The following is a 12,358-nucleotide window of genomic DNA, read 5'->3' as shown; positions in this document are numbered from 1 at the left end:
TTTCTATTTTGTTTATACCATGTAATTTATATATGTTTGATTACGGATTGATCAGTATGCTGTGTATGAAGGAAGCAACCTGATGTATTTGGGCAGCATAGATGAATAAAGCATTTCTCTCTGTTTGGAGTTTTAACAGACAAAATTATTATTATTATTAAAATAACTTAAATACAAATTTACACTCACTTCAATATATTAAACTTTTTGCAGGATTTTATTATTAATTTATGAATAAGCTTCCTTAGCTTATGTATAATACCTATTTTGTCACTCCTTAATGTTAAAACTTTTAATTATGTATCCATTTAACACTATTATACTTTGTATTACAACAATATTTGTAAACTTCCTTACACTCAGGTCTGGCATATAATTTATTTATTCCAAATGTATTTTTGGTCAAATTCATATTCCTTTTATTATTAAAATTGATATCAAAGTTAAATATAAATTTTTTCCTATATTTTTCGTAAATTAATTTCACTTAAAGTCTCTGCATGGTGTTGGTTCAGATTTCTTGTGTCTGTTTTAAAATTCACTGCATAATTAATGCATATGTAAATAGACTTAAGTATTTTTCTCTTGCTTGTATAATATTCTATATTTAAAATTATTATAAATTATATTATAAATCAAATATATGCTGATTTTCGGCTGCATACTGCACTAGTGCTGTTTTATTGGGATTCTTGTTTTTTTATATCATTACTGTGTTGATACATTCTAGCCGAATTGGGAGAAACGTTTTACATTTAAAATAAATAAAGAGTTTATCGAGACTTAAATAGGATCCAATTTATTTTATTTAAACATTATTATTATTACTAGATTTTAAATACTATTCAGCTAATGAAAAAAATGATCACCTGGACAACTTCTTACACCGATTCCAAATGGTTTATAATAGTATTTTAGTTCTTCATCTTCTTGAAGAAAACGATCTGGGTCATAAGCTTCTGGATCTTTGAAGTAGTTTGGATCTTTCCTCGTGATTTCCACTAGGTAAACTACCATTGCACCTTTTGGTATAGTTATCCCATCTAAAAATTTAATTTAAAAAAAATGAATTACTTATCCTTGTTCGATTGTATTTTTTACCTTTGAAAAAATTATGACAATACATTTTAATAAATATACTATTGAAAAGAAACAAAAAAAAATTGGAAATGTTCCATTGTTGTAAATGTATTGTTAATCTTATATAATTTAAAATTTTATACGGGAATGGATTAGTTTATTATCGATAACATTTTCATTTTCTGCGTCTTAAGAAACATATAAGGAGGACCTAAGTCTTGGATATCGACCCCGAGTTTCTCCAAGAAGCTCCTAGTTGAGTTGGGTATCGTTGCACGGGCTCTCAGGTTGTAGTCTCTTTCTCCGAAGCCCTCACGGAACTTTTCCTTAAGAAAATGGATGCATTTATCGTAAATTTCCTAGTTTTCCAATGGGAATTAAACTCACTTTATTTGCCTGGTCAAGGTCATTATTTTCATATCTTACGGTGGGATCTACAATGATTACTGACTTCTCCATTATTTTAAAACGAGACCGACTTCAATTACATAATTTTATTTGATTAAAGATTCATTAGATTGAAATTCTACTAATACAACTGTATTTGGAGTGTTAGTAATTTTTTTTTCGAATAAAATATTGTTCGAATCAAAAATTCACGAATATAAATGTATTTCGTTAACCTAATAATTTCGCACAACTCTGCTCTCGAAGACATTTTCACATCTAAAAAGTCTATTTATACAGGATACTGACTTATTTATTTTTCTTTTCTTTAACACTGTTATGAGATGCACACATTTTGGAGATAGTCGCAACGGGGTTTGAGATTTGTGTTTGTGTTTTTTAATATCGCTCTCCTTAATAATGTCCTTTGTTCATATTCAGGATTAAAATTATCCTAATCCGTTTAATAGAACTAAGGTGCTTAGAAATAGTGATCTAAATTACATTTCTTTTGAAAAGAAATAATAGAATATAATGCTACTCACCTACTTCAATGTCTTCAGCAGCCTGTTTCGCAATGAAGGCGGGAGACAAAAATCTGAGAGATTCTAAGAGGCACCTTTAAGAAAATTGTAATTTAATAGTTATTCAACAAATTTATTTGAATATTATAAGTGTGTATTTATATGAAGGGCCTAGGAGGAAAATGGTGTGTCTCCATTTTCGTTCTATATTATAGGTCTAAGACACACGAATTTAATGGGGTGTATAAAAATAAATGACGGTTTTTATACGAAATATTTGTATTATTATTGTATTAGTATCTTTGATATAAAATACAATTAATTAATACTCAGCGTATAGTCCATTGTTATCTACCGTCATTAGCCAATTGCTCGATCCAATGCCAAAATCATTCTTTGAGATGGCTGTCAAAGAACTCGAACTGCAATTTCAAGTTCTGCAAAATTATCAAATATTTTCCCTTGAGGGAAATGGGCCATGGATTAAAAAAGTAGCAATCCGATGGTGAGGCAGGACTTCGAACCCATGAAGTTCTTTAAACCTTTCTTTGGTTCGACGGGAAGTGTGAGGGTGAGCATTATGTTTTGGGATAAAACTCCTTTTCGGTTGATCAAAGCAGGATAGCGCTCTGAAAACTTCGCGTAATATCTTTCTAGTTATTCGCAGGAGAGTTCAGAATTCAAAGAGCATCCATTGCGAATAATGCATAAATTGGTGATGAATAATCTTCAAAAAACGCAAAGCATGGATTTTTTTTTAAAATTGCCTCCTTGCAGCAACCGGAAAACCAGTTTGACCGAGATCTAGCCATTCCTCAGAGATATTCATATCCCTAGTAAGCCCACTTTTCATAACACATGACCATCTTCCGATAAAATCACATACCAGAAGGGTTTTTCAATAAATTTTCAACCTCTTAGCTGATTGCTGAGGAGTAAGTTTGTGAGGGAGCTGTCTACTGGTATTTTTCACTTTCCCCATGGAGAGTATGTGGGAGCAAACAGTATCTTTCGACACAGCATACTCCGTGGCAAGTTCGCGAGTACTTGTGGACAGATTTGACTCAACAGCTTCCTGCAGAAGGTGGTCACTCACTCCCGGGTTTCAGCACCACTTAAGTATCGTCGAGAGAAAACAGTTAATTAAAGTATGTGAAATGGCTCTTACGGGTTTCAGAAATAGAATGGCTTTATTCAGTCTAGTACATCTATGTATATACATCTAAATGTATATACTGTTCTGCTCGAACTGATTTGACTTGTTAGCTGACAATCAGGCCTTAACTTATACATATATGTATAGTTACAGACTTAGTCAGATGTTATTTCAATGTCAGGTGATCGAGTAGATCAGCTGATCGATCGATATATATATATATATATGGGGTTTCATCCCCCCCGGAACAAACCGGGTTCTCGCGTGGTGTTAGCTGCTACCACAATGTTGCCAGGCTATAAAGCGATGCAGCAAACAACCTAAATAGGAACCTTGGGTTAGGTCCTTGCGCCAGTTTTATTCAATATATATATTGCCCACATAGTCGGGACTAAATTTGACGATGCTCAAATATCTACATATGCTGATGACATTGCCATATACTCGGCGAGCATGAATGCAACTACGAGGCATACACATTTACATCAACCCACAAAAAACAGACGGCATCACTTTCTCATACAAGAAAACTCCCAACAGAGCACCTAAACTCAACGAACAGACAATACAAACCAAGAAACATCTCACTTACCTAGGCATTAAACTAGAAACACATCTATCTTTCACTGCACACATACAGAACAGAATACAAATCGTCAAGTCAACATCATACCAACTCAAACACCTCATCTACGCACCAGGGCTGTCACTCAGACTCAAATTACTCATATACAAAGTAATACTACGACCATCACTCCTACACGGCGCACCACTACTACACTATCTCTACCCAACAGCCCTGAGTCTCCCTGCTTCCTTCAATACAGTATTCCAGTCTATCACTCCATCCCCCTTTTCCTGCGAGGTGGCAGGGCAGGAAAGGTCCCAAAAACCCTATTAACATCAACTCATAATTCCATCTTCTGATGCACCCCCTCCCCCTCCTCCACACTTCTCTTTCGACTTCTGACTGTTTTCTTATTATTTCACCATTATCTATTGTCTTTATTAATTAATATTTTTTATTTTTATCTTCTATGCGATACAACACGAGGCGGCCCCTCACCTCCGGATTTAAAATAGCACCTTTTTTAGAATGGATATCTCATAAATCTATCCATTTTACAGACCCTTAATTAAAAACATTTAAAATTTTTTTTTTATTTTAATTTATTTTAAACATTTTAAAATTAATAAAAAAAAGTTTGGCTATTGGTCTATCTATCTGTGTTATGAGTATATCTTGAACGGGTGGACTGATTTTGCAGCTTTTTTTTTTTGTAGGCTTTCTGCCCCCAATCCTTTGCGCCAGATCAGGACACTATGCAAGGTTGCCAAAAAATTTGTTTCAATCTAGACTGCTGTAACAAAACAACTTTAAATTTGATGAAAACTAGCTTACAATCATTAAACTTGTAATTAATTAGTGACATAAATCTTCATGAAAAATCAAGAAAAGAACCGAAAACTACATTTGTTCATGTTTATTTGAAAGTTTTATAAGATAATATTAAAATACTATATAATGGAAAATTTTTAGGTGGGAATTTAAAATGAAATTAAATTCTTAACAAAAAAAAAAAAATTAAATCAGACCAATATCAACAAAGGTATGGAATATTGTGAATTTTTTACTCTTTATATAATAATAATATATTATATTTATTTTATATTGTTATCCTTGCATGTATGTTGTAACGTATTCTTCATCTTCTGGTAGTTTCATCATCTGTTTTAACGTTCTTTTTTAACTCAGGATCTTGCCATCCGCGGCGCTGATCTTTACTTGGAGGTCCGTCATCTTCCAAGCAGAGGTTTAAGACATACCTTGGCTTCGGTTCTCTTTTTTTAATCTTTCCATTACTCCCTTCTCCTTCTCTATTCTTTTCTTATTATTCCTTACCTACGTTATTAGTTTTGTGCACCATATATTATTATCGTCATATTTTCTAATTATTTCTTTGTCCTACTTAACTTTATAGTTTGTTTCTTTATTCTTTTTTTTTTTTTTACTTATACATTACATTAGTTACATATATTTTATTTTCATAACTTTAATATTTAATTATATTATTTCAATTTCTTGAGACAAGGTAATTATTTATTAAATAAATCAAAAATTCGAATCCATTTTTGTCTCAACACTTTACTTTTCCATTTTAATAAATGGTGTATTATATGGTAGTGTATTAATTGTGGATAATCTTATATAAGAAAAATTAAATATTAATGATTTTAAATTTTAAAAAATAGGCTTTTAACTTATAACAAAGAAAATGACCTGGGCAGAGTAGCCTGCAAAAGAAACTTTAAATTAATGTGAGGAAGAAATATATTGAAGATGTCCTTGAAGATGGCTAGAATGGCCGAAACGTTGGACTGGTGAAAAATAAAGTGTTGAGACAAAAATGGATACGAATTTTTGATTGATTTAATATTTAAATTATTAATATTAAATTAAATTATCATATTTCGTTGTTCCTTTGCATTCTATAACTTTATATTTTTATATCATTAATTATGTTATTTTACTCACATATTTAATTACCAATATATACGTTTGATTTCCCACTTCTTTCATCACTTTATTTTTATCAGTATTCATTCTGTACAATTATTTAATTCAATCTATATATCCTTTATTCGCTGGTTGTTATCTTGCTTTTGTTCTTGCCGAAACGTTGGGCCTAATAAATAAGTTTTTTTAAACTTATTTGTGTTATTCTCTGACCTTACCCCAACTATCTTCTCTTCATTTATATCATCTATTGTCAATTATCTTCTCATCATTATGTAATATTGAATTTTGTGTTCTTTTTATAATAGTATTTTGCTCGGTTTTCCAGCGCAATACATTCACCATTGGTTTATTAATATTTTGAATAATTTAAAATCAATTCATCTTCAAGATAATTTCACATTCTTGTTTAAAGGATGATTAAAAAGTCCAATAATGTAAAATCCTTCACTCATCCTCCACTGGCTTTTAATACTCTACAAGTGGGGCTAATAGCTCGGTGTGGAGTCCCTCAGGCTGAATGGAAATATTGTAAATAGGAAACATTGTGTTTACCATATTATTGTTCTTTAAGTTTAAATCTGTTTTTTATTTATTTATTGTTTTCTATTTAATTTCTTATTTTGTTATCATTTAATTTATATACTTGTAAATATAGTGTATAAGTTAAGTAAAATATTTATGTATCCAGTATTAGTGAAGATACAACAAGTAGTTTATGCATCGACTTTAGCTGCTAAGGCGGTAGGTAAAGTCGAGTGAATGAATACAACACAATGTTAAATAATATTTTTTTTTACTGGATGGGTTCTGAATCCTGCTTCTGAATTTTTCCATTCATTCATTAATTTTTATTCAGTACTATTGAATCTGTGTTAGGTTAGTATAAAATGAAATTTCTTTACCAACTTTGGAATACCTTTCTAGGAGTTTCATCTGTTCCAGATCTTCGAGAGTTGGTTCTCTTGTATCCTTACCGAAGATATCATATTGTTCCTTCCAAGCTCTTTCCTGAAGTTCGGGAATCACAGCTAAGAAAGTGAGTGTGCTTGACATCATAGAAGCAACACTATGCGAAGACTAAAAGAAAAAATATAAACATAAAGTTAAGTATGAAATAATATAATAAATGAAATGACCTTATTATGCATACTAAAACAATGTAATAAAGTATGATACGAATGTCGCACTAGTGAGGGAACTGAATGGATTTGTGCATTAAATTTTTATTAATAGTCAAAAACCCAAGATTACATTAAGAAACCATTTTAGGCTAAAACATACTCTTATTTTGACCAATAAACGCAGTAGTGTTATTGGAAACAAGATGGCTTCCTCGGAATTTGTTTCATATCAATTGTATGAAGTATGCCTTAAACTGCATTGTAAGACAAACTTCACTTTTGGTTGGCTGGTTGGGTTTGAATGGACTGTATAATTGAAAAATGAAACATGATTAAATGTAATAAAATTCTATTGTTTTATGTTACAAGAGGTGTAGGAGGTGACCGAAAGAAAACATTATGATTAGATTGTTAGTAGAATTTTGTATGACTGGGCTATGGAAATTGTAGATCTAACATTGAGGTGGTTGATGATGATGTGGGTGTTAACTATTGCTAGATGGACTTACTCCATGGTTCTTTCTTCCCTCCACATTCTTAGGCTTCTCTCCCCTCTGCTGCCGGGAATCACTCAAGTAAATCTACTCACTCATGTAGACATTAAAGATGAGATAACAAAAGAAAAAGATGGACGCTTCTCTGGCTGAGACAAGATGGCTATCTCTCATTAGTCTAGCTTGCTTCTCTTGCCAACGAGAGCGCTGGTGGAGGTGAGATTTGGCTGTTGGCCACATGGGGCGCTACTAATCTTATACATGGCAGCCTTTCCGATTCAACCTTTCGGTTGCCGTAGGTTACCCGGAACATCAATAATCAAATTAATTCACTCTTGAAAGTTTGAGGGTTGAAAATAAAGCAGAGCGACTATTAACCAATTCAAAGGATATAGTTTTTAATCCATTTATTTTTTAACTACTAATAATGTTTTGATGATGATTATAATGTTTTTTTTTCAATTGTTGCTAATAACTTATGTCGGTACAATCAGGTAAGTTTCTGTTGTTATATTTGTGAAAATTAGCTGATATATCAATTGTAAATCCCGAAATAAATAATCTAACAATATTTATTAACAGAACTTTTTTTCTTTTTTACTTTCGATGACTTATAGTTAGTTAGGCAACACGGGTGTCTTATCAGTGGGTTACAATCCACTGCTGCTTTCTTGTATCCTACTCAGGGAGAAGTGAGTGGAGCCTTGTAGTACGGGTGGTTCTCCTTGGGCATCAGCTAAGGGTGATCGCTCTTCCTGTATCCCTCATCATCTTCATTCTCAGTACCTCGGAATAGGCGAGTACGACGTACTCGATGGTCTCCGGAACGCAACAACTTGGGCATAGGGGATGGATGTTTATGCTATTTACGGCAAGCTTAGCTGAGACACCCTCACGCTCCGTCACAGGAACTGTCGTGAGTAGTCGGGGAGGACCCACATTGGTTCCAGGCGTGAACCGACGGCAGGAAAGTACATCTTTAGGTGGCCCCTTTTGGGCTATTCACCCACCACCGCTTCAATTCCGCAAGGTTTCTTCTCGGAGGTTCCTCTTCCATCTATTTATATCTTCATCAATACTCACTCTGAGGGTTTTCTAACTTATACATGGAATATATAGTAAGGGAAATTATTGCGAGTTTTAGGCCTCTCGTTCATTGGGAATGGAAAGCTGTGTAATTCTCGGTGGAGGACCGCCTCAACTAATTCCACTTCTTCAATTTTCGTCCGAACAGTGCAAACCAATCCCGTTTTGCTGGGATTTAGCTGCGAACAAATGCGAAAAAATGGTGACAAATGTACTGTGAAAAATTAATTTTGAAGAAGGTATCGAAATGTGTCCTTTCCCATTCGAAAATAGAAGTGGTCGTCGTCGATTTCAAGAACCCGAACTCCTTCCATTTTCCGTAAATGTGATTCACCCAAATTTTCCACCTTCATCGATATCGCCTGTACCTGATACGTCGATAGCTAGGATGTGACAGTACGTTTGTGGCTAGGATATGACTGTAAGTATATAGATAGAATGTGACAGTAACGTTTTCGACAAAATCGACCATCCAGAAGTGCCACTTTATAAAGTCGATTATACAATTCTTTTTTTTCCGATTTTCTGGGAAACCACAATAACGATTTTGATTATACTCAGCATGCCAAGACACTATGAATTGGTCTTTAATATCAGATTGGTCTGTCCATCAATGAAATAGACTGTTGGGAATTAAATGCCGAATTTTGAAAATTATTCGTGTAAAATACCTTTATTTAAAAAAAAAAACAGTTCTTATTGTTATAAACAGTGTACAATGTATAAACACAAAATATTAGAGAATTTTATGAATAAATAAAGGGAAAAAAAAGAAGTGCCGATACCGAACGATTTTTCCAATGGCATGTGCTTTGTTATTTTCTGTCAAACTCTTGTATTCTTGGAAGAAACTAATTTTTATAAGTGTTATCATCTAGGGAAACCCTAAAATACGAACTTTTATGACAACAAAAAAATAAAAATTATGTTCATATTTTTCGTCTTCTGTTGTCTTTAGATGATTTTTTGTGAAAATTGTAAAAATAGATAACTTCAACACTAGCTCACTGAACTACAAAAACCTTGGGGGCGTAAGTAGCTTAGTAAGGGAAAGGTGATCGTTTTAAAACCTACTCGAACGTTTACAATATATTATCAGCAATACCATTAAAATTGAATCATTTAATTTTCATCCCATATTATTTTACATTATCAACTATTTAACAGACTTATTACAATAATATCATAAAAATCCGCAAACCGATTTTGATATATTTCAAAGTTTGAAAGAATAAGTATGTGTACAAATCTTTTTAGAATTTTCAGATTTCGTCGTGCTTTTTGATACTTCCATAAAGCAGAAAGTATTTTAATTATATTAAAAATATAAACCTTAAGCCGCTGTTCATCCCTTAGTGTAAGAGGCCACGTCTTGCATCCATAAAGAACAATAGGAAGGATAATAGTTTTTTTAATTATTATAAAAAAGTGTATTGATATATATAGGTTTTCATTATTAGTTACCTTTAATGGATACATGAATCGATTGGTATGAATCGATGTTTTCTAAAACTAAATAAAATTCATAGATGAATACTTACTGTAATGAATACTTCTTGTAGTTCTGTTACCACTCGATTATTGAACTTTTTACTTTTTTCAATTCTTGACGCAATGTACATCGATAATGGATGGTACGACTCTGTACTTGCTTTTTCTGGAAAAATAAATAAGTGAAATATTGACTAGTCCTTTTAGCAATGATAATTAATAAAAAAACATTTTTTTAAAAATATATTTGAAGTAAAATTACTGAAATTATCGTGAAAAAAGTTAATAATATTTTCTAGACTATAGCGCATCTAAGTTTTCCTGTGAGTAAAGGGAGGGAAGAGATCCGCAGTGGCAAACTGTACTGTACTGATAACCTCCCCCCCACTCTTCTCTCTATTAGTTCTGTTAAAACAACCATTCGACTGTATGGAGCATACGTAGTATGTGTTTTCCTTCCCAAATCCTATACTGCGCATGCTTCGGAGAGTTCTGGTAAGTCTGAAGTATTTGTTAGAACAGAACCTCCTACTCAGTTGACTGAACTACCTTTCCTAACCTTTCCTCTCTTCTCCTCGATCTACTTTTGCAACTTTACAAATAGAAACTCCTCGAACAATTTTTATCAAAACTATTTTTCATCAACATCGCTCACCACCCTTGAAGAATGGTGCCAAAATTGGAGGATTAAAATTAATTCCCACCAATAAATCCCACCAAATCACATTTGCCCTTCATCGTAAACCAATGACCTCTTGTCCAACAGTATTCTTTAATAGTACCCCATTTATTCCTGTCGAACAGATCTGTTACTTAGGACTACAATCTCCACAAATGACTGACATGGAATCCTCACACAAGACTGAATAGACAGGAAACTGCTCGTCGATTTCAACTATTACATTATTTACTAGACAAACTAAATTGCCAATCCATTACAAAAGACTGATCTACAAGACTATTATAACGCCTATCTGGACATACGGAGTTGAACTTTGGGGCTCCACTATACCATCAAATTCCTCCCGAATCCAATACTTACAGTCCAAAATCCTTAACGCTCCTTACTTTGTCACAAATCAAGTCATACATCATGACCTCAATGTCCCATATGTTGCCGATTTGCCCAAAACCAGATACCATTCCTTCCATGTAAAACTTTCCAAACTACCACCCAAATCCACTTGTTTCTAACCTGGCTTCTCGTTTATTACCTAATAATCCTCCTAGCCGTCTGAAAAGAAGATGACCTCGGGATCTTCTCTTCTAGAAATGTTATTGGAGTACATGAAAGGGTAGATTCTCTACGTGTATGTATCATGTCACTATCTCACCTACAGCAAATTTACTTGTTGTATATATGTTATACAGTTGTAAATAACAATAAATAAATGATTTAAAAAAAAAAGTCAACATCGCAAGATTGTAAGTTTATCATGTCAAGTATAGGGAAAACTATTCACTCTCAAACCAAGCGTAATTATGGACGTATTTAAATTCATGAAAATGAAGCTGAAAAGGGTTTCCTCTGTTATTAAAAGCCTTAAATTACTGCATTTATAATAAGTTAATCTAATAATACATTATCATCTAAAAAGTTATTTTTGAGATTTCATAACCATTGTATGAGGGTAAGTCAATTGTAATCCGCTATATATAGTTACAAAATTTTATTGTAATCAAACAGAAAGCTTAAAAGTACATCATTTTTTGACATAGTCTCCTTGCTTTTCAACACACTTGGTCCATCGTTGTACAAGCCAAGAATGCACCGCATCTTTCATTGTTTCGTCCGAGGTAAATCGACATTTATGCCTCTGAGAGTGGATGCAACAAGTGATAGTCAAAACGTATATCTGGACCATTGTACCTGGACCTTGTAAGTACCAAAAAACCGTAAGGGTCAGTTTTCCTGCGGACGATTGGGTCTTGAACTTTTTCTTGCACGGCGAATTTGGGTTTTTCCATTCCATACTCTGCCGTTTACTCATTGGCTCGTAATGATGGATCCATGTTTCGTCACTATTAATAATCCTGTCTAGGATGTTATCCCGTTCGTTACCATAGCGACCCAAATGTTTCTGGCATACAAAAAATCCACTATCACTTGTTTGGTCTATTCAAAGAGGCACTAAGGGGCCATCGATTTACCTCGGACGTAGCAATGAAAGAAGCGGTGATTTTCTGGCTCGTACCTCAACCGAAAACCTTCTTTTATGGTATGTATCATATGTATCATGAAGCTTGTACAACGATGGACTGAGTGCATTGAAAAGCAAGGGACTATGTCGAAAAATGATGTACTTGTAAGTTTTCTATTTGATTACAATCGAATTTTATATCTATATTGCAGATAATAATTGACTTACCCTTGTACAATGGTTATGAAATCTCAAAAATAACTTTTTAGATGATAATGTATTCTTAAATAGCAAGTCAGAATATTTAATGTTAATATTTATAATTTATTTTTATATGAATTTAAATAATAAAATAAA

The 12,358-nt window shown here is 33.0% G+C and overlaps 1 protein-coding gene across 1 annotated transcript in view; it reads right to left on the bottom strand.

Annotated features, from left to right (window-relative positions):
• LOC106680054 (cytochrome P450 4c21) overlaps positions 1-12,358 on the bottom strand; it is a 52,527-nt gene that overhangs the window by 2,887 nt on the left and 37,282 nt on the right. The window contains exons 8-11 of the mRNA XM_014419513.2: positions 9,911-10,026; positions 6,585-6,745; positions 2,013-2,086; positions 870-1,043 (exon numbers count right to left, since the gene is read on the bottom strand). Of these exons, the coding sequence (XP_014274999.2) occupies positions 870-1,043; positions 2,013-2,086; positions 6,585-6,745; positions 9,911-10,026 (525 nt within the window). The remainder of the gene's footprint in view (positions 1-869; positions 1,044-2,012; positions 2,087-6,584; positions 6,746-9,910; positions 10,027-12,358) is intronic.

This window comes from Halyomorpha halys, unplaced genomic scaffold (genome assembly GCF_000696795.3).
Source record: "Halyomorpha halys isolate HHAL.00 unplaced genomic scaffold, Hhal_1.1 Scaffold240.1, whole genome shotgun sequence".
Lineage (NCBI taxonomy): Eukaryota > Metazoa > Arthropoda > Insecta > Hemiptera > Pentatomidae > Halyomorpha > Halyomorpha halys.
Note: the sequence above shows the minus strand (reverse complement) of the source record. Positions and strands in the feature narration are given on the sequence as shown.